The sequence below is a fragment of the Electrona antarctica genome (assembly GCF_951216825.1).
Source record: "Electrona antarctica genome assembly, chromosome: 22".
Taxonomy (NCBI): domain Eukaryota; kingdom Metazoa; phylum Chordata; class Actinopteri; order Myctophiformes; family Myctophidae; genus Electrona; species Electrona antarctica.
In genome coordinates, this window is record NC_136805.1 from 12,151,201 (window position 1) to 12,174,997 (window position 23,797).

Sequence of the window (23,797 nt, forward strand, 5' to 3'; positions counted from 1 at the left end):
GAGAGAGAGAGAGAGAGAAGAGAGAGAGAGAGAGAGAGAGAGAGAGAGAGAGAGAGAGAGAGAGAGAGAGGTGCTGCGTGTTAAAAATAAATAGGCTACTCATCTTTGTGTTCTGTTTCACCTTATTGCTGAGACTGAGTGACCGTCACAGGGAAAAGCAAGGGGTTTAGAAGCGAAAAAGTCCGTTGTGAGTGACAGTTGATGCCACTTTTGGAGCGTGGCTGAGGATGTCTGTTGGAGAGAGTGTGAGTGAGACAGAACCTGCCGAGGCGGACAGGACTATAGCCTGCAATCATTGGGGAGGGGGGGGGGATTATGAAAACTATTCGTCCCTGTGTCGAAGTGCCACTGAGCAAGACACTTAACTCCTAACCCTAAAAGCCATCTGAGCAGCCAGTAGAAGCTGTACAGTAATGTCCCAGAAAATACTCCCTTTCCATTTTATTTAACAAGGAGAAAAAGGCCCATTTGAGATCAAGATTCGACTTTTCAAGGATATCTAGCCAAGACATGCAGGCAGCACCACAAATACTTCCAAATAATTTAGTAGTTCCAGGAAGATAAAAATAAATTACAGGGTAGAATTACATTAAATGCAGAGCGAATTGCAATATTGGCGACTAAAATGTAAATTTAATGACATCCAAAAGACGCTGCCTGCAGGTCTTCTGGTCTAATTCATTTTAAAAGCATTTAGCGTAATTAATTCAGCAACTTTTAAATCGTTCCTCAACACATTCCAGAAACTGCCTTTTTTGCTGTCTCTGTACAGAAAGCATAGACAAGTTCTGGCAGTGGCAACATAGCCTAGTGCTCAGTACTTTTATACAATTTACAATTTACAATTTAGGCATTTAGCAGACGCTCTTAATCCAGAGCGATTTACATTAAGCAATAACAAAATTACATCACATATATAAAAAAGTAGTTATCATGAATCATGCGTAAACTAAGAACGTAACAGTGGAGTATCTATGTAAACTATACATACTATACTATACTATATAATATATTATACATGTGTACTATAAAGTGCTATGACTACATAAAATGCAATTCTAGAGCTGTCTACGTAACAAGCTATAAGTCTGTTTAAAATACTATCTAAGTCTACATAATGTGCTATCTAAGGGGCTAGGCTAGGGCAAGTGCTACGGGCCATGGTGGAGTCTGAAGAGGTGGGTTTTCACATAGGTAGGATGGAAGCAGAATAAGAATAGCTTCCTAGATACCAGGTTATATGGGTGGCCAGAGCAAGCATAGGGTGCCTGGTTTATGTTTTAAAAAACTAAACAAATAACATTGTGTATTAAGACTTATTTAATTGTTATGAGTGTCATGATGACAAAGCTGTCAGGGGTGGGACTGGCAGTTGTGGACAACCAAACTAGTTGGCATGCAGTTAACTGCATCTGTTGAACTTGTCTGCCAGTCTGGACTAACCAGGGGGGCACAGTTTTGGAGAAGAAGAAGAAGAAGAGTAAAGATGAGGATGAAACTGAAAGCAAAGAAAAGTATATGTTTTTTATGGACAATTTTAAAAGCATCTGTCTCAGGTTTTGCAGAGGCGTTTCTACTACTCAGTAGGACAATTATAATAAAACACATATAACCCCCTTGGTGATCACATTTGGGCCATGAAACTCAGAACACACGTATACGCCACTTCACATCATAGTCCAACATGGGTACAAATGTTTACAATGGTAACAGAAAAGAGACAATGCTGATCTCAGGTCAGTGTGTCTATGAGGTGAACTGGTACAACCCCAGACATCCCCCAGACAGCCCACTCTGCACTCTGTCACCTGTATAATGAATCTACCGCTGCTGTTTTGGCAGTGAATTGGTAACACAGCAACAATGATATTCTGTATATTTCACATTACTATACTATACTATACTATACTATACTATACTATACTATACTTTTTTGTATTTTTATTCTTAAGCTTCTATTTTTTTCTTTTTCTTACATCCAGTATTATCTTTATTACTTAGTCGTTATTGTATTGCTGTTGTAACAGAGAACCTGTCGCACCATGAGTGAGTGACAAATAAACCCCTTTCAATCTTGAATCGCTCTTGAATGACAGGCACATAATTTCACTGTGAATGATATAGCCAGCCATTATTGTGAGTCTCATAGACCTTGCATAGATTCATGTTCCTGACAGACAATCTCATCAAGGTTATGGAAACCAAGAACTGTAGCAATTGAATACAAAATAAATAAAGACTGCTCAGAGATGCTTTGTCACACCCATTTGCAACTCTGAGAGTATAAATGGAACAAAATTGAACCATAAAGATCTATTTGGATACATAAAAAACACTACACTAAACACAAAATTGTGACAGTTTTTACTGTAGAATCAAAGCTCCACTTATTGCCGTTTTCACTTTGCATGTCCTTTGAAACACCTAATTAGCACAAAGTGCTGAATGAACTAAGCTCAGATGAGGGGCACTTGTGTGGCTGTCCAGTTTTGTGACCAGAAGGTATTTGGCTCACATTTGAGGCTGCCTCATTAAATGCAGGGCAGGACTGATTAGGATGTGGTTTGTCATCTAACCCACACACTCAGTGGGATGTAGCATATCGTTGCTGTTGGGCAGAAACTTCATATCTCCATTGTTTGTTTGTGTTTTCTTCATAAATGAATGCCCTACTTGATCATATACTATGGCGTCACACAAAAGCATTAAAGTGTGAATTTTTATCCTGAAAAGTAACCATTTTGGACATGAGGTTTCCACCCGACAGAGACGAAATGAATGATGGAGAAGTAGAATTGGTCTGGATTGGTGCATTGGTTGATTTCACCCTCTCTCTCCCTCTTTTTCTGCTGTCTGTTCCGCTGTGTCTTTGTCCTACTAGCTGAGTTATGCACACAAAATAAGTGATTGTCTTTTTGATTGATTGATTGTTTGCAATTGATTGATTGCAAACAGTTTGCAGAATTACAGTACATTTCAAGCACAAACTCAATACAAAGACTGTTAACTGTGAGTGGACGACCCAATTAAGCATTACACTTGTTTACAAGAGGGTCCACCATGTTGACAAGCGATGACAGGAATTAATCCGTATAGCTATAGCCTAGTGTACTGTATGTGTATAAGTAATCTGATTGCATTATTTGGAGAGTCTAACCTTAACCCTATAACCATAACCTTAACCCTATAACCATAACCTTAACCCTATAAGTTATAACCATAACCTTAACCCTATAAGTCACATTTCTTAAACTACATATTGTCGCTACCTTGTAGTTTTCAGGAACTGGAGAGAATAACCGGCTTTCCAATGGATCCAATGTAGTTATTATTTAGTCACATGCTTTAGTTAATACTTTTCAGTGGTTAAATACGTAACACACGTAACCACAAAAAAATGGATTTGATTGGTATCGCGAGAAGATGCGTTGTATATCTGCTGTTTTGCAAATTTTGTAATTTGATGATGAAATGAAAACAAGGTTATTAAAGTGAACTGTCCAGACTCCATTCCATGTAGAATCATCTAAACCGCAGCTACATTAAAGCTATTGCTTATTTACGGTAGTTCTTATCCACAGTGACAGTCATTAAATAAAAGACAGGAAGATAAAGGAATTGGATTGGGTTCCTGTAGACTAGAGGACAAAGGTAAATGGAGGAGGAGGAGGAGGAGGAGAAAGAGGAGGAGGAGGAAGGGGGGGAGGAGGGGACGGGCCGCGGGTGAACTGAATTGTTCCTTAAAGAGATGAATTTTCAACACATGCCAGAGCAGATGGAGTGACTCCGCAGTTCTCACCGCAGTGGAAAGGTCACAGCACTGTGGGACAGCCAGCAGCAATACATCCATGGCCAGGAGGCACGGAGCGGCTAGCGCTGCATGGGTGAATGGATGGGTGGAGGCACAGAAGAGCGCTGCATGGGTGGGTGGATGGATGGAGGGAGAACAGAGTGCAGGATGGATGGGTGGAGGGAGAACAGAGTGCTGCATGGGTGGATGGATGGGTGGAGGCACAGAACATTGCTGCATGGGTGGGTGGATGGATGGGTGGAGGGAGAACAGAGTGCTGGATGGATGGGTGGAGGGAGAACAGAGTGCTGGATGGATGGGTTGAGGGAGAACAGAGTGCTGATGGATGGGTGGAGGGAGAACAGAGTGCTGATGGATGGGTGGAGGGAGAACAGAGTGCTGGATGGATGGGTGGAGGGAGAACAGAGTGCTGATGGATGGGTGGAGGGAGAACAGAGTGCTGGATGGATGGGTGGAGGGAGAACAGAGTGCTGGATGGGTGGATGGAGGGAGAACAGAGTGCTGATGGATGGGTGGAGGGAGAACAGAGTGCTGATGGATGGGTGGAGGGAGAACAGAGTGCTGGATGGATGGGTGGAGGGAGAACAGAGTGCTGGATGGGTGGATGGAGGGAGAACAGAGTGCTGATGGATGGGTGGAGGGAGAACAGAGTGCTGGATGGATGGGTGGAGGGAGAACAGAGTGCTGCATGGGTGGATGGATGGGTGGAGGGAGGGAGAACAGAGTGCTGCATGGGTGGATGGATGGGTGGAGGGAGGGAGAACAGAGTGCTGCATGGGTGGAGGGAGGGAGAACAGAGTGCTGCATGGGTGGATGGATGGGTGGATGCAGAGAAGAGTGCTACTGTATACTTGGTTGGTTAAATCAGCGGTTCCTAAACCGTTTAGCTCGAGAGCCAAAGGAGTCAAATGTGACGTCTCCCCGGGACCCTAGTGAAAATAGCTGATCTAGATAAAATATCAAATGCCAGCCTGTTGGAGAAAACCAACCAAAACTCCATCAGCCAGGATGTGAAGAAGAGAAAGTGGGGGTGGATTGGACATACCCTCCGAAAACCTACTTACAACATCACTAGGCAAGCACGTACTGGACTGGAATCCACAGGGTAAAAGAAAAGTGGGAAGGCCAAAACAGACCTGGAGAAGATCAGTGGAGAGTGAGGCAAAGACGACCAGACTATCGTGGGCCCAGCTGAAGAAAACTGCTCAAAACAGAGTCCGATGGCGGGGTGTGATTGCGGCCCTATGCTCCACCTAGGAGCCTACAGGAATATGTCAAGTCAAGTTAACTCTTGAGAGTGAAAAATTAAACCAAATGGACCCGGGAGGGTCCATTTGGTTTCATTTTACACTCAATAGTTCCCATCACTTAGCTGGGGACCACCTGGAACCTCCTCAAGGACCGCTGGTGGTCCCCAGACCACTGGTTGAAAACCACTGAGTTAGATGAATGGATGGATGGAGTAGGCCTAGCCTGAAGACTCAACTCTTCAGAAGTTCAGACTCCAGGGAGAGTGAAGTGGTGCTACCACTTATCATTACCATTTATCTCATAGTTATCCATCTTATAATGAATTACATTTTTATAGCGCTTTTCCAAGTGCTCAAAGCGCTTTACAATGGTTCATTCATTCATACATTGGGAGATGATGCCAGCGTCCTCACTTCCCACTTCTCATTGGAGGCAATGTAGGGTTCAGTGTCTTGCCCAAGGACAATTCGACATGTGGACAGGAGGAGCCGGGATTCGAACCGCCGATCCAGGGATCATTGGACAACCTGCTCTACCTCCTGAGCCACTGCCGCAGCCGCTCTTATAGTTCCAATGTAATGATATTTAGATAGCATGTGGTTTATCTCATAGTTAGGTCTGCTAAACGTAAATAGTATACTTGTAGGAGAGCTGCCTGCTTTATGGGATAGAGGCAGATAAATCTTGAATTGGTCTCACCTCCCCCTGGTGTCGGTCTTGACGTAATACTGTTTGGCAAGAAAAAAAATCCCTGTAAAGATAATTACTCCAGACAATATTTCTCCCAAGTGGGTGTGGATATTCTGCCATAGCACATAAATGCTGCAGCTGCAGCTTACTTCTTGCCGAAACTAAGTTCGGCTAGGGAATGAGAACAAAATGACATCACTGGGGAGAAAGTAAACAACACATTGCCTTGCCGTAGTTTGCATCGGCAGTTCTTGCATCTCTGAGACTTTCTGACTAGGCGAACGCCACCAGAGACAGAAATGTGACAATTGTGGGTGACTGGTCAGAAACTCTTTGTATTTCCACAATCAGATCCAGGTCACACAATTACCGCTCTAGTGCTGTATACAGTGGCTGGGGTCTAATGTTCTGCAGTCAGTTTAAAGCGGAGCCAAATCGAGTATGAAGCAATTTTGTCCTCAGAGAACTTGCTGCTGCGACCTTGAGGTCATTATTATGAGTGGAATACAGATTAATGTTGATAGTTTTAAGAAGTGTCATCTTCTTGGAGTTCCAAAATGGGCAAAATAATTACCAGCCTTCTGAAGCCAAGCTCAAATGATGATGAGATAATTAGACGTATTTACGTAGGTCTGTGTTCAAAATATGTAATTACCCCACTAGTATGTTGTAAAAAAATATTGTCCTGCTTAAATTGCTCAAATAATTAAGTAATAACATCAATCCTATATTAGTAGTGTAACCCTCTAAGCAAAATCTCTGAATGAACCAAAGACTAGAGAAGAAGAATATTGACAGTAAATCTGTAAAAGCTGCATTAGCCAACCTTGCGGAAAAGTCATCTGGTCCAAGACAAGATACGATCTCGACTCTCGAGTCCGAACTTAATTCTACAGCCCTCTGAATGAATCACATAACCGTCATACTATTCTAAAAGGAGTTTTGGGGGTTTGGCATTAAAGACAGCAAACATTCTTGCCTGCAAACTCTGCATTTTGAGAGTAAGATCTGTGGAAAAGTTCCAAGTGATCCTGTATATGAACCTGCTGACTGTGGAGGGTTGGAAGGTATCTCTGGGACCAGAGGATACACAGGGCCCAGGGTAGAATACTAGTGATATTATCATGAGTGACTTCTCTCTATAGAGTCCAGTGTTACATTACTAAATGCAGCCACAAGAGTCCCTCTGTGATTCTGTGCCACAAAGTATTATTTGACTTTGGAATGACTTTAGCAATTTGTAGAATGGCCAATCCTTCATGGGTCCCTGAACAGTCACCCACCAATATCGGGTCCACTTTTGCCTGTGGTGATGACAGATTTGTTTTCATTGGACATGTACCCTAGTGCACCAAGACTTCAAACTCAGTTCAACTCTACCAGGGAATGATATTAGATATTAGTCTATGTGGTAAGCCGCGTAGAAGTGGCTGGTTTGTGTGTGTGTGTGTGTGTGTGTGTGTGTGTGTGTGTGTGTGTGTGTGTGTGTGTGTGTGTGTGTGTGTGTGTGTGTGTGTGTGTGTGTGTGTGTGTGTGTGTGTGTGTGTGTGTGTGTGTGTGTGTGTGTGTGTGTGTCCGAGCATAGACATGGTAACGCCCCGCCTGCCTCTGATTGGCCTACCGACTGCCAGCCGCACCAGACTTTCCTCCGAGGTGGAGGATACATGCTGGATAGTCTGCTGCGAGGTTACTCCGTGGTGGGAAATAAATAAATAATACAAGTACGATATAGGCTAATGCAAGAGCTTGGCACGCGTGACAGTAACTTTATTTTTGTAGAAGAGGCAAACTAATATTGTTTATGCCGTTGGCCTGTTTATTTGTATACATACATGTGTAAACATTATTGTACTGTAAAACATTCTCTTTTCCCCTGATCTTTATCTTTTTTAGTACAGTATAATAGTATTTAGTTTAACACTAACACTTTAATTTAGAACACAGCCAAAACCAACCATAGTACATTCAATCAAAGCAAACGGCACAAGTTTAGTTTAGTTATTAGTTTGCCTCTTCTACAAAAATTTAAGTTACAAGTTACTGTCGCGCGTGCCAATAAAGCTGCCATTCTCTTGTACTTGTATTATTTCCCACCACGGAGTAACCTCGCGTATCGGAGGATAGTCTGGTGAGACCATGGGGGCTAGACGGGCTAAAAGGGCAGTGTCGGTAGGGTCGGTAGGCCAATCAGAGGCAGGCGGGGCGTTACCATGTCTATGCTTGGACGTAGAATAGATATACGCTTTATCACATGTACATGTTGTATTCAACTTTAACCACTTGAAACCTAGAATCCCTAATATGTTCTGGGGGGCATTCGCAGGAAATAGCCAATCTACAAGCTCGCAAATAGTTGTGAGTGGCGATGTGCTGTGATCATGTAGATCGGCTATTTCCGGTGAAGGGATTTGGTGTAGCGGGGGGTAAAGAGTGGAGCAAGTACAGTGTGGTGAATTTTTAAGAAAGATTCCACAACAGTGACCTGACCATGACCAATTAGGAATAAGTGAACATCAACACATGTACTGTATGTAACAACATAGCATGTTGTTTAGACAGATGCTACTGTAGGTTCATTGTTTATTATGTAGTATCCTACTTTCTTTGAGGCGCTACACTGCTCTCTCTGCACTTTGATGATTTACCTTGTTTATTAGAGTCCATGCTTACTCTGCACATTCTGATCTCGTATACTTGTAAGTCACTCTGGATAAGAGTGTGTACTAAATGTCTATAAATTGTAAATTGATACCCCCCACTGTCCCCGCACAGGGCAAGCAGCTTGAGTGGAATTTATGTTAGATAAAGATTATAGAGATGTTCCGATACTGTATTCGTATTGGAAAAGTATCGGTGGAGTTTGCTTTCGAGTTGCCCCAAACTGCAAGTGCACATTTGAGCGAGGAGTCTGCTATAAACACAACACAAGATATATAGCTAGATAGCTATAGACATAACACAAGATCACAACACTGGTATCGGTATTCTGTATCGGCTAACACAGAAATTGTGGTATCGGGATCGGATCGGGAACGAAAAAAGTGTATCGGGACATCCCTAATAAAGATCCAGAACTCTGCTACTGTCTGTCCTCTACCTTTGAACCATGTTACGGTCATACGATTAAAGTGCTACATCAAAGGGAAATGTTGTTTCCAGACATTGTTTACAATAAATAGGACTATTAGTCTATCTGTCAACATGTTTGTACAGAGGTTGCAAATCATCCTCGGAACCTGGCAAGGAGTAACATGTGATTCAAAGGTTATTTGGCCACCAACATACATAATGTTCCTGAGATTAAATGATTTGTCTTTATAAAAAGACAGATAACTTGTCATGCATTACTTATGAATTCCTCTGTGCAGATTGGGTCGCTATACGCATCTTTCCCAAAGGAGAAAATGAGATCCAAGACACAGTGAACACAAACCCTTGTATGTGTTCAGATTCTATATCTGATTGTATTACTTTTCAGTTTTTTCGTGCTATATTTACTGTAAATAGGATAATGACAAGAAATCAAGGTCAGAGAGAGGACATGATGGCCAGCCAGAGTCTAACTGTCTGGTGATGTTTGGGATTATGACTCTCTGCCCAAAAAAACAGCCCTGGTGTCACACTGGCAACCAAAATGCACAATAATTAACGACTTTCAGCCTGGTGTCCCTATTTTGGGGAAGTCATTATAGGCTACATTTGTTCAACAAAAAGGAAAGAAGGTTCTGTCCCTATTCTGCTTCGGTTGACACTAGGCCTATTAAAAGGTCTGTGGATCTTCAGGACATGGAATAATGTAGTTGCAAGTGAGCAAAGCGTCGGGATTAACAGGGATAATGTGAATGGTGATGACCTGAAAATTCATATAGAATTGGTATCGCAATGCTGATTTCTTTCCAATTTAAGCCCTTATATATATACAGCAGATAAAGCAACCCAACTACAGTAACTCATCAGTTAGCAGCATGCTAGCACAGCATTCCACCTCTCTGCTTGCCCAGTAGCCTGTCTCTAGCCAGCACTGAGCAGCCATACAGTGACAGCATCGTGGACACGCACGCACGCACGCACGCACGCACGCACGCACGCACGCACGCACGCACGCACACGCCAGGAAAGCCACAATACTATTGTCTTACAATGACAGGAACAAGGGAAAAGAGGAAGTTGGATTCATATTTCAGCCTCAAATTACATTTATCCTCCTTTGTTCCTTCTCTGTTCTCCCATCGTCTTCCTGTCTGTGTATCTGAATGTCTGTGTGTGTGTGTGTGTGTGTGTGTGTGTGTGTGTGTGTGTGTGTGTGTGTGTGTGTGTGTGTGTGTGTGTGTGTGTGTGTGTGTGTGTGTGTCACAGACGGGGGCCTTTAGGCGAAACTTCAGCTCTCCTCTGCTGACCAGTGATCCATTGGGGGTGGTTACAGAGGTGCCTGCTGCCCAAGGTGAGTGAGACCACCTCCAGCGCTGGATATCTCCACGTGACAGATTGCTGTGACATCCACCACTGTGTGTGTGTGTGTGTGTGTGTGTGTGTGTGTGTGTGTGTGTGTGTGTGTGTGTGTGTGTGTGTGTGTGTGTGTGTGTGTGTGTGTGTGTGTGTGTGTGTGTGTGTGTGTGTGTGTGTGTGTGTGTGTGTGTGTGTGTGTGTGTTTTTTGGTAGTGGGTGTCATTTAGGACATTATGTATACACTGTTTAATTACCTCTCATGCCTTGTGTGTGTGTCTTCTTTATGCATGTGTGTGTGCACGTGTGTGTGTGTGTGTGTGTGTGTGTGTGTGTGCGTGTGTGCAGAGGCAGGTAAGGGTAGCGTTGACCCTGTGTACGAGGCATTGCGCTATGGGACATCGCTGGCTCAGATGAGTCGATCTAGCTTCAGTAGCATCTCTGAATCACCTTGTCACGAGGAGGTACAACCCCCCCCCACCCACACATACACACACACACATTTTTTGCTAAACTTCTGCGGACATTGCATTGAATAAATTGTCCCCGGTTGCATCTTTGTATGCTCCTTCAATTATTTTCATAAACACATCAGATCTTATATTTTAATATTGTACATTCTTATCACCCCACTTTCATCTCTGCTCTTCTACTCTGCGGAACAAAAGGAGGAGGCCGAACAAATTGAGGATCACCTAGAAAGCCATGAGCCAATAGCTGAAGAGGAACCTATTCCAGGAAGTGAGTGTAATTTTCTCATTGTGGCTCTGTTATTGGCTAAGCTACAGCAGCAGTTCGGGATAAATACTCAGGTCAATAGCAGTGGTTCTCAATCTTTTTTTATTTCAGGAACCCCCATAATTCTGAGTGTACAAATGGAAGAATGCAAACTTTATACTACGTAAAGTACATTACTCAAGTAAATGTACTTTCTTGTCCACAATCAGTAAACAACACCCACCGTTATTGATTTCCTGACACACCCAGTATTGGCATTAAACACTGCAAATGAGAACAGATGGTGGTTCCAAAGATAACAGAATGAGACCTGCAACAAAACCAAGGGACACATCCCATCCTCACAATAGGACGCGTGCCCAATGGAGACAAACGGCCCACTGCAATTCAAAATGTCAAAGTACGGTATTTCATGCAAGGGAGAGAGAGAGAGCTATGGGTGTTGCCTGTGGGTGTGTGACGTGTGCCCGTGCGTGTGCCCTCTCTCTCTCTACTTTTCTCTCTGCAGTCCCATGAGACAGAATCATCCGTGCGCTGCTAATGCTTTCTGTGACCTTGTCTTTGACTTGCTATTCACAAAGTGATAAGACGTCTCTCACTCTCTCTCCCTCTCTCTCCCTCTCTCCCCCCCCCCTCTCCTGTCTGTCCGTCACTCTCTGTCTTTCACACATTTTCTGTCATGCAAACTCTCTCTGCCTCTCCTGCAACCCTCTCCCCTCTCTCTGTATTTGTGTCTCTCCAGCTCTAACCCCTCCTGAAAGTGAGAAGGCTGATTCGGAGGACAGGGTAAGCCTGAAGGTGTGTATAGTCAGCATTCCCCTCTCTCGCTTTCTCTCTCTCTTTCTCGTTCTCCACCCTCATCCCCCTCTCCCCTTTTATCCTCTGTCACACTCCTCATGTTTCATCCTCTGCCACTGGTGAAATAAATTTCTGAGTCATGAGCCGCGAAGACGAGCGTTTCCTTTTTAGCCATACCATGATGCCTGTCATTTTGTACTCAAAATATTGCTGTATAACGTTCACACTGACTGTCACCGAACTGAGCTTTTGAAGACACGGCTTAACAGTTAAGCTGTTCTCAGCTGTATATATATTAGTATTTACGATTGTGTTTTTTGTATAGTTGGGTACTGTATGTTTTATAATGGACCACAATGGAAACCAGTTTTGGCTTTTTTTGTGTATTTAATCCATTTTGAATGAAGTTACATTACACAGTCTTTCTAGCCTTCGAACCACGTGCACTGTTATATTATAAAATTCTCTATACTCTTTTGGATGAAGCCAAGCGGAAAACACTCTATATAACAACAAAAAAAATCATTTTTTCCCTTCAAAAAGGCCTTTCAATTCATAAGATACAGTTCACTGGTCTCAATTTCTCTCTCTCTCCTCTCTCTCCCGCTCTCTCTCTCTCCAGACATCGAGGCGCGTGGAGATCAGTTCCATCCATACCTACGCGGCACTCTACAAGTTTCTGCCCCAGGAGAAAAATGACTTGGAACTACAGTCAGTCATGCTCAATACAAGCTGTGTGTGTGTGTGTGTGGGGGGGAGGGGGGGGGGGGGGGGTACTGGCCATCTGGCATACTGGGACAAATCCCGGTGGGCTGCCGGTCGCATCGGTGGGCCGTCAAAGCCTCCATAGACGTTTTACCTGCTGTCCAGCCCTGTTTGTGTGTCTCTTTACCAGCCTTCTGTGTGCTCACTCGCAGTCCTCATGAAGGTGGTTTGACTGATTGTATACTTCATCAACATGTTTGATAACAGAAAAAAGCTCTGCTAAAAGGATAACACAGGCTTGTTTCCATTGTGGTTCATTGTACTCAACTCAACTCTCTGGGGGCAGTGTACTGCATGCGTTGGTTCACTCTCTGTCTTAGTCTAGTAGCCAGCCCATAGAGCCCCATTGTGAACCCGGACATGACAAAAACGGCCAATGCCGTCATCACAAATTGATGATGTCAGCACATTTGGGCATGGCCGTTTTAAGCCCAATGAGTGTTTTTTTTGCAAAACTAATGCTTGGAATGGATTCAGCATCATGAAAACCCCCTAGTATGACACATCACATGCTAGATAAAGCATGATGAAATTTTGAATATTTTGCCTTCTATAGGTTGTTAATGGTATGGTCACATATTATGCCAATTATGAAAATTGCTCAACATATGCAAGTTAGCATCCGGCAGTTTCTACATGCTGGGGACCCATACTAAACATTTCTAACATAAAACGTTGGTGTACTCAACATGTCCGGGTTCACTTTTTGGCTACTAGGCTATCTGGGAGCAGTGTACTGCATGCGTTGGTTCACTCTCTGTCTGGGGGAAGTGTACTGCGTGCGTTGGTTCACTCTCTGGGGGCAGTGTACTGCATGCGTTGGTTCACTCTCTGTCTGGGGGCAGTGTACTGCGTGCGTTGGTTCACTCTCTGGGGGCAGTGTACTGCATGCGTTGGTTCACTCTCTGTCTGGGGGCAGTGTACTGCATGCGTTGGTTCACTCTCTGTCTGGGGGCAGTGTACTGCATGCGTTGGTTCACTCTCTGTCTGGGGGCAGTGTACTGCATGTGTTGGTTCACTCTCTGTCTGGGGGCAGTGTACTGCATGCGTTGGCTCACTCGCTGTCTGGGGGCAGTGTACTGCGTGCGTTGGTTCACTCTCTGGGGGCAGTGTACTGCATGCGTTGGTTCACTCTCTGTCTGGGGGCAGTGTACTGCATGCGTTGGTTCACTCTCTGTCTGGGGGCAGTGTACTGCGTGCGTTGGTTCACTCTCTGGGGGCAGTGTACTGCATGCGTTGGTTCACTCTCTGTCTGGGGGCAGTGTACTGCATGCGTTGGTTCACTCTCTGTCTGGGGGCAGTGTACTCCGTGCGTTGGTTCACTCTCTGTCTGGGGGCAGTGTACTGCGTGCGTTGGTTCACTCTCTGTCTGGGGGCAGTGTACTGCGTGCGTTGGTTCACTCTCTGTCTGGGGGCAGTGTACTGCATGCGTTGGTTCACTCTCTGTCTGGGGGCAGTGTACTGCGTGCGTTGGTTCACTGTCTGGGGGCAGTGTACTGCATGCGTTGGTTCACTCTCTGGGGGCAGTGTACTGCATGCGTTGGTTCACTCTCTGTCTGGGGGCAGTGTACTGCATGTGTTGGTTCACTCTCTGGGGGCAGTGTACTGCATGTGTTGGTTCACTCTCTGGGGGCAGTGTACTGCATGCGTTGGTTCACTCTCTGTCTGGGGGCAGTGTACTGCGTGCGTTGGTTCACTCTCTGTCTGGGGGCAGTGTACTGCATGTGTTGGTTCACTCTCTGGGGGCAGTGTACTGCATGCGTTGGTTCACTCTCTGTCTGGGGGCAGTGTACTGCGTGCGTTGGTTCACTCTCTGGGGGCAGTGTACTGCATGCGTTGGTTCACTCTCTGTCTGGGGGCAGTGTACTGCATGCGTTGGTTCACTCTCTGGGGGCAGTGTACTGCATGCATGCGTTGGTTCACTCTCTGTCTGGGGGCAGTGTACTGCATGCGTTGGTTCACTCTCTGGGGGCAGTGTACTGCGTGCGTTGGTTCACTCTCTGTCTGGGGGCAGTGTACTGCATGCGTTGGTTCACTCTCTGGGGGCAGTGTACTGCGTGCGTTGGTTCACTCTCTGGGGGCAGTGTACTGCATGCGTTGGCTCACTCTCTGGGGGAGTGTACTGCATGCGTTGGTTCACTCTCTGGGGGCAGTGTACTGCATGCATTGGTTCACTCTCTGGGGGCAGTGTACTGCATGCGTTGGTTCACTCTCTGGGGGCAGTGTACTGCATGCATTGGTTCACTCTATGGGGGCAGTGTACTGCATGCATTGGTTCACTCTCTGGGGGCAGTGTACTGCATGCATTGGTTCACTCTCTGGGGGCAGTGTACTGCATACGTTGGCTCACTCTCTGGGGGCAGTGTACTGCGTACGTTGGCTCACTCTCTGGGGGCAGTGTACTGCATGCATTGGTTCACTCTCTGGGGGCAGTGTACTGCATGCGTTGGTTCACTCTCTGTCTGGGGGCAGTGTACTGCATGCGTTGGTTCACTCTCTGGGGGCAGTGTACTGCGTGCGTTGGTTCACTCTCTGTCTGGTGGCAGTGTACTGCATGCGTTGGTTCACTCTCTGGGGGCAGTGTACTGCGTGCGTTGGTTCACTCTCTGGGGGCAGTGTACTGCATGCGTTGGCTCACTCTCTGGGGGCAGTGTACTGCATGCGTTGGTTCACTCTCTGGGGGCAGTGTACTGCATGCGTTGGTTCACTCTCTGGGGGCAGTGTACTGCATGCGTTGGTTCACTCTCTGGGGGCAGTGTACTGCATGCGTTGGCTCACTCTCTGGGGGCAGTGTACTGCATGCGTTGGTTCACTCTCTGGGGGCAGTGTACTGCATGCGTTGGTTCACTCTCTGGGGGCAGTGTACTGCGTGCGTTGGTTCACTCTCTGGGGGCAGTGTACTGCGTGCGTTGGCTCACTCTCTGTCAGGACATCAACATGAGGCCAATTCCAAAAATGCCATCTAAACCAGTAGTTCTTTCAAGATTTTTCAAAAATGTTCAAAAAAATGCAGATATATCTGCTATTTTTAAGTGGTGCAACCACTTCCTTAAGTGACTATGTGTGTGGGTGGGTGGCTGGCTGGCTGGGTGCGTCTGAGCACGAAAACAGCATGGTTGTTTTTCACCACCTGTGCGCAACCTAACACACACACACAAACACACGCACATATTAACTGTATATATGGTGATTTCGGGTGTGCCAGTACAGTAAAGTACAGTACAGTGACACTACAGTGGAGGGTACAGTAGAGGGACCCCCACACGGTAACTCTGTCATTTCTCAACCGTTTCGGACACGGGGCGGCTCGCCGGAATCAGGCCGGCACCCTGGGTGCGTTCCTGTTGGTCTGGAACCCCCCCCCCCCCAGGGACTCCCACACGGAGTTGCACCACTTACTTCACACGGGTGTGATTTTTTGAATATCCAATGCTAAAATCTAAAATGACACGAATGCTTTTAAGGTTAAGCCAGGTTCACACTACACAAGCTAAATAAACGTGGTAGGTTAATCAGAGTAGCCTACTGTCTACATAAACAAACCTTTATCTGACCCCAGATCAGCGGAGCCATCAGGATTCCCAGTGCAGGTCTGTACTGCAAACGCAAACTCTTTACTTTAATGCGACATTGTGCAAATGTGTGACGGAACTCTAATCCGCCCTCTGGTGTGCTTTGAAGTGAAGCGAAACTCCTGTACAGTATGTTGGTGAATTAGAAGGTCTCTAGAAGGACATTATTTTAATTTGTTTTCAGTAAGTAAGATTGAGTAAGAATAAAATTAACTAAATAACAATTTAGCGGGTCCTAGCTATTTTCCTAAAACGTCAGGTTTTCTTTGTTGTTGCTTTTTGTGTAGGTTAGACTCTAACCGTTAGAGTATACATTAGGCTCTGCAGTACATACATACTGTATAATAACAGTACATTAACCCCCCCACCTCCTCAACAATAACTGATCAACTTATATAATATACACCCAGGGCAGGCCTTTCCGTACACCCGCGTGTCTGTCTGCCTGCGTGCATGCGTACAGTACAGTACGTGCGTTCTGAGGAACGGAACAAAGCAATACGAATGAAACCAGATTATTGCAGCAACATTTCACCCATCCTTTATCTGAACCTTCAGTACAAGACAGATTTCCACTGCAGTCTAGTTCATCATCAGACGTGTGTGTGTGTGTGTGTGTGTGTGTGTCTGTGTGTGTGTGTGTGTGTGTGTGTGTGTGTGTGTGTGTGTGTGTGTGTGTGTGTGTGTGTGTGTGTGTGTGTGTGTGTGTGTGTGTGTGTGTGTGTGTGTGTGTGTGTGTGTGTGTGTGTGTGTGTGCGTAGAAGAGAATAGCTGGAGTAATCAGGCGTAAGAGAAGGTGTGCATACTGTACCTAGCTAGAGCGCCACACACACACACACACACACCGCATACACACACAGGCCATCTGCCTCCTCAGTGGGACGATGGGGAGGCACCCAGCTGGGTGAAGTATGCGTGTGCATTAAGCGTGCAAAAGTACCGTGCTAGGGTCTCGGTCCCATGCAGCGCTGCTGTTCTCCTGACTCATGCATAATGTACACTGTACAGGCATGCTGCACAGCCAGGTACTGTACAATAGCAACACTGCTTCACACGTCTAATTAATTGACGATCGATCAATTGAAATTGTGTATTCATGCACAAATTCACTACAAATGTGTAAACTACCGGGTACTTGAGAAATGGCACCAGTAAGAGAGAAAGTATGCCAGACAAAGATAGAACAAGACAGAGAGACTGTTTAGAGAGACACTATCATGCCTTTGATGTATTAAGCCATTAAAACTGAAAGCATCTGTGTCATTTTCGATTTTCGCTATGGAAACAACAAAACAACAAACACTTAGTGCAGCACTGCAAGCTTGTACTTCTGCTATTTGTGTGTTTGAAAAACATAAATTATTTTAAAAATCTTCTCTTATTTATTTATTTCTTTATTTGACAGGAACAATGCACATTAATCAACACGTCATTTTTCAGATCCATTTCGGGCCAAATACATACACTTTGGGGGTCCTTAGCACGAGAAAGTACAATATAATACAACCCAGCTAAGTACAGTTTTAGACCGCGACGAAGGGGTGTCGTCTCAAGCGAACTTGAGCCATGAGAGACACACCACCGAGCGCGCTAAAGGGCCTGAGTCGTGTCGAATATTGCGAAGTTCGCTTAGCCGACTCAGCCCTGTTTGAGTTGCCACCCGATATGGACCGAATAGTAAATCATGTTCAGCGTTTCCCCCGACTGCCACTCAAAGTGGCTATTCGCCAATCACATCGCGTCCTTGCGCAAGTGCACTGGCCAATCACAGCTCGTCTTTACTCAAACGCGAAGGCTATAACACACTCGCCCCAGCTGTCCTCACTCATCATGGGAATTTTAGGAATACAATTCCCATGATGCATTTTGCAGGCAAGCATTGGCCTGGCACAAACATACGGTCTTTGACCGCTATTATATCAGTCTCATTCATATTTTCTGATGTCAGGGTCACTATAGTTTGCACTGCAAACAAGGCAGCAAACAAGGCAGCACTTTTCTGCAAAACTTTGGCTGTGTTTCAGAGACACACATTAGCCCTGAAATAGATTTTACACGTAGATAAAGTTGAACATTTAAAGAAAAGGACAACACTCTTTCACAATTCAGACATATTGTGTGTTGTCATCGTGTCACACCACATCAGGTATTATACCGTTGGGAGTGAGATGGAGCTGTGAAGCCAAAGCAAAGTAATGAGATTGAGTCCAAACATCCCTCCTGATGGACTGTGGTTTTAGTGTTTTTGGTGGTTCACTGACCTCTAGGACAGTGTGTGTGTGTGTGTGTGTGTGTGTGTGGGGGGGGGGGGGGGGGGGGGTGGTGCGTGCATGCCACTTTTGTCTATGTCCTCTTATCAGCATGTTTCCTACGGCCTCCATCTGTTGTGTCTTTGGGATTGCATTTAAATGCTGATATGATGATAATTTCTTGCAGAAAAGCAATTCCTTCGTAGCCGTGTTCCCTGTCCTCTCATCTCATTATAGCTGCCTTCACCTCTAGCAGACCTCCTCTCCTCACACCTCTCCTCTCCCCTCTTCCTCCTCCTCATGCACCTCTCCTCCTTCCCTACTCTGCAGGCCCGGTGACAGAGTTCAAGTCACAGAAGACTCCAATGAAGACTGGTGGAAGGTGGGTCATTAAAATTATAACTCTTATCTAATGCAGTAAATGCCCATCTGGGCTCTTAAAGTTCAAATCAATAGTTCCCGTTTCATCACTGTAGCACTTGAATGCCTAAAAATATATTTTCCTAAATGCCGTGTCCGGTCAATAAAATGTTATTGCCTCTGTTCGCAGGGCTTTAAAAACTACCCTTGCATGCAGAAATGCCCTTACACAGATCTGATAATGTGGGACGAGTTAAAGCTGTCCCATCTGGGTAGAGATGTTCAATCGACTACATGGATGGAAGTAGAGAGACATTTAGAGATGAGACAGACCTAAAGACATTCAGAGGCAATATAGGACAAGAGTACAGACATTCAGAGACAACAATAGGACAGAAGTAAAGACATCCAAAGATAATAGGATATATCTATTATACAATTGAAAAGGTGTGCCCAAAACGCTGTTCCCAACCCAGGAACAAAAGCCACCAGCTACTACGTCACTCCAAGAGTGTCTGACACACTGCAACACACACTGCAATAACCCACTAAACACACTAACACGTCACAGACTTACCCTCCGCGTCGATCCACGGCTATCTCCTCATGTCGCGCAGCACGCCCACACTGAACACCATCCGCGTAAAAATTGTCATCGCACTGCCACTACAGCCGGCTCCCGTCCAGACTCACAAACAACATCAATATCAATAATAAACACAAACACGCCACAAGCACCGACACCCCCGCCTAATTTGTTGCCACGTCTATGACAACAAGCACAGAAACAATGCCATTCAACACGCTACTTACACACACTACCACTCGCTTACAATACGCGGACCTGGCAACACTACATCCCCTCTCCCATTTGCTCAAAGCCAACCACGTGACCCACGAGAGCTTTTATGTTTCTGCAACACCGGAAGTTACACGCTACACACACACACATTAGAAGAACAACACGAACACAACACTACACACACACACACACACACGGGCCACTGTTGCCAGGTCTATCAAAACAGGCCCAGAAACAAGCAAACAGACCCAGAAACAAAGCCTTTCACCACGCTACTTACACACACTACAACTCGCTTACAATTCACGACCCTGGCAACATTGTTCCCCGTCTTCCACAACACACACAGTCCCACACAGACACACACACACTGATTCGGACTTGGATGGACAGCGGCGCGATTACATAAATACACCGTTTAATTCATGCAAACACGACAATTGCACCACCAGTTTCATTAATGTAAACACGACAATTGCGCGACCCGTTTAATTCATGGAAACATGACAACTGCGACGCACCGAGGCGCATGGATTCTGTGTGTGTGTGCGTGCGGGGTGACTCTGAATTGGAGTGTTTATGTCAGTCAGCGATGCGATCCGTTGTTATTCAGCCAGGAAAACAATCTAAACATTATATACTAACGTCAGCATCGGGCAGATTAACACACACAAGTGTTATTAGTTGAGTTTTCTTATTGAAGTGCCTCTGAATTGTAACGGTGTGTTTATGTCAGTCAGCGATGCGATCCGTACCAGCACCATATGCACGGACTGGAGAGAGGCGAAGTGTTTCTCTCCCTTCGGCTCATGTAGCCCTCATTGTAACTACAAATATTGTTCCCGAACAAACAATGTGGGGTCACTGCAATCCGCAATCCAAAATAATGTAGCCCTACTATAATGCAGTCAAGGTCCCCCAAAAAATATACTACAGTATGTTCTGCTCCATTCTCTACAGCTTTTGGTTTCCAAAAACAGTAATTTATTGTAAGCAAACAAAAACAGTAAACAGCAGTTTCATGTCTGCTTATTTTCATTTACATTAATTTCCTTTGATGTGAAAATACAACAAATAATAATAATACCCATCCGTTACTACATGTCAAGGGCACAATACTGGAGTGGAGTCTGTCAAATCCCGCTATTTCCTTCTTCCCATTGCGCTGCCCACGGAACTAGGATTCGCCGCCCGAAGGGCGGCGACATTCTAGTAAGTATACAGTACATTCAGAGGACAGAAATGAGATTTGGATGAGTTCAATAGGATGATGGCTGCTTAATTTCAGACAACGTATAAACTAAGCTTCAGTCAGCATGAGGATCAGAGCAGGGCAGGTTTAATGATTTAACGATTCACTGAACTAATGGAGGACAGACAAAACAAATCAGTCTGTCGTCTAAGCTTAAAAACAACAACAACACTGTGTAGAATAAATAGTGAATTTCTCATTGCACAGTGTCCTTCGTTAACGTTAAAAATTAGAAGCATTACTTGTGAGCTTACTGGATTTATATCCCTGCGTAGAAGGCAAACTGAGATCATGGAAAATTTGGGATAATTCGGGATAATTGGAGGGACAAACAAAACAGAAACCTTAGGGATCTTGAGCTGTACTATGTGTACCGTCCTTCAGATTAGCTTCTCAAGGGGTGCCTGGTGGCTTAGCCAGTTGGTGCACAGACCATATGCTCCTTGTGAGCGTGACCTGGGTTCGAGGCCGACCCCCATCTTGTCTCTGCACTCTCTCTGCCCTTCCTGTCTCTCTACACGGTAAAAATAGATTTGCTTCTCAAAGACAGATCACAATGCTGCGCTGACAGCTTATTCTGGAAGAGGAAATAACCACAGGAAGAATAACAATGTTTGTGGAGGATGACAATTGTAATGATTCACTCTATGGCACCAGAACAACTGTTGTTGTGGTGAAACTAAAGACAGTTTATATTCATCTTGAACGCAAGAGGAATTTTAGAAATAAATGTGTTAAATGTTTCAGTTCAGGTCAGAACAGTTTGTATGTAAATTAAAATATTCATATTGTATCAGTCAAAATCTAAGAGTTTGTGTGTGTGTGTGTGTTACCAGGGGAAGAGCAGGGACAAAGTTGGTTTTTTCCCCGCTAACTTTGTGCAGCGGGTTCGACCCGGTGATCGCGTATGGAAGGTCACTTCTGGTTTCCAAGGGAACCGAGAGAAGGGCCAGATGACTGTTAAAGAGGCCCAGGTACGCACGCACACACGCACGCACCCACACACGCACAAACACACACACACACACACACACACACCCCTCTCATCTGCCTTTCGTTCTCTCGCCCTCTCTCACTCTCTTTATGCACTCATAAGCGTTGAATATATTTGCAAATGTATGCAAATGCATGCAGGAAAATCTCCAGGGCTGTTGTCGACAGTGTTTGACGACTCCTATTGCACTACAGCAGCCTCATAATAAAAAAGCGGCAGAGCTGTTCGTCACGGTACATCATTGCCTCTCCACCTCACATCCTCCGCCTCTCTCTCTCTCTCTCTCTCTCCCTCCCCCCGTTTCATCTGTCTCTCTCTGAGTCTCTCCTCCTCTATCCCGCCATGCAGATCTGCGTGGGGAAGAACGAAGAGGTGGACGGCTTCCTGCGGCTGAGCAGTGGCAAGAAAAGGGGCCTGGTGCCCGTCAAGTACCTCCTGGAGATATGATGGGCAGCACGGCCCCCTTATACCCTTGACCCTGACTCTGTCCTGACGTTCAACCGGCCGAGCAGGCTTTCTCAGGAGCGTTCGCCCTCCCCCCTAACAACACCTCACAGAACAGCAACAACCCTTACCTTTCCACCATACGAACTGTACGGGTGAATAAAATCCCCAACCAAACCCCCTGGCTGGAGAAGAACGGAGCAGGATTCCTGCTCACTTGTTGCTTTTGCTTTAGCATTACGCGAACCTTATATAGAGGGAGACGTAAGGAACGGGACTTTCTTTAGAGCTACCTGAGCAGTAGTGCACACACACCCCGACTTCCTTGTTGTGTCGTCACGTAGGCCACCAACAGCTGCACGCATAACACAAAGTACACATACACAAATATAAGAGCTATGGGGGGGGAAAAAGTAGATAGCGTAATGTAGAAACGGATCGCGTGGGGTACCTCACCAGCTGTCACCACATGTGACCGTGCTTTTAACCACAAAGACAGAGGGCAGTGGACTTTGCTCGGACCTGGCCCCGCGAGTCCCACGGATCCGGAAGACTTTCTAAGCAAAATAAACCTACCACAGCAGGATTATCAAAGACTGTAGCCATTTTGTCAGAGAAGCTCGTGAAATGGTGTTTTTCATTGATTCCCTTTTGCCAGACCCCCCTAGAATGGATTTGGTTTGGTACATCCCATGGCACAGTTGACTGAACACATAGGCCAGACCAATAGAGGGTCGCAAAAGGGAATGGAACAGATCACAACAGGTTGTACTCTCAAATTGCAGCTTAGAGCATTTCCATGTTTGTGCTGCTGTTACATGGATTGATGTGTCACTGAGACTCTAAAAGGTTTCATGTTTTTCTTTTCCCTTCTCTTCTCTTCTCTTGTCTCTCTCTCTCTCTCTGTGTCTCTCTGTCTCTCTCTCTCTGTGTCTCTCTGTCTGTCTCTCTCTCTCTCTCTCTCTGTCTCTCTCTAACAAAAAACAAGCAAAAAATTCTCCCTCCTTTCTCCCTCCATACTTATTGGTTGAATGTTATTTTGGGAGAGAGAGGGGAAATCACATCACTCATACACACACACAAATGCACACACTTCACCACACTACAGAGTGCTCACCGCTGCTTAGACTACATTTGAGCTTTTCGCAGCTCTGATGATTTCAATGCTTTATGTGTAGCTCTGGGAATGTCATGAGCACCCACACACATGGGCGTGCATGTGCGTGCACGCACACACTTTCCCTCTCACTGTCTCTCAACTGAACATCAGTTGCATGTGTGGCATAGGGTTTAGTAAAAAAAAAATCTCTCTCCGTCTCTCACATATCACATGCACAAATCATAGACAGCCACAGTAGTACAGTTAATGTCATTCAGTTCCACATTACTCAAGCAAGCATGATTAATTAACCATGTCTAAACTCGCATAACGAAAGGCTGTGGTGTCTGTATGTAATGTCCCTGTTATGAATGATGATAAACCGGTCTCTTTGGAGTGACTGTTTGATGCGTCATGCTGTCCTTCTCCAAAGCAGAACACTCATCTAAGAAGGCTTTGATTTTGATGAAAGACCAAAGTCTGCAGCATCACCGTGCGACAACAACCGCAGCACCTTTCATTGCTACGA

General features: G+C 45.4%; 1 protein-coding gene across 4 annotated transcripts in view; it reads left to right on the plus strand.

The window, feature by feature from the left end:
• LOC306915717 (SH3 and cysteine-rich domain-containing protein 2-like) overlaps window positions 1–23,163 on the plus strand; it is a 59,307-nt gene extending 36,144 nt beyond the window's left edge. For 2 of the 4 annotated variants that reach the window (XM_079493256.1, XM_079493259.1), the window contains exons 4-11: window positions 10,109–10,193; window positions 10,544–10,659; window positions 10,864–10,936; window positions 11,676–11,731; window positions 12,354–12,442; window positions 18,648–18,699; window positions 21,568–21,705; window positions 22,074–23,163. In XM_079493256.1, the coding sequence (XP_079349382.1) occupies window positions 10,109–10,193; window positions 10,544–10,659; window positions 10,864–10,936; window positions 11,676–11,731; window positions 12,354–12,442; window positions 18,648–18,699; window positions 21,568–21,705; window positions 22,074–22,172 (708 nt within the window). In that variant the 3' untranslated portion in view covers window positions 22,173–23,163. The remainder of the gene's footprint in view (window positions 1–10,108; window positions 10,194–10,543; window positions 10,660–10,863; window positions 10,937–11,675; window positions 11,732–12,353; window positions 12,443–18,647; window positions 18,700–21,567; window positions 21,706–22,073) is intronic. The other 2 variants (XM_079493258.1, XM_079493257.1) reach the window with 2 other exon arrangements.
• The last annotated feature ends 634 nt before the right edge of the window (window positions 23,164–23,797 follow it).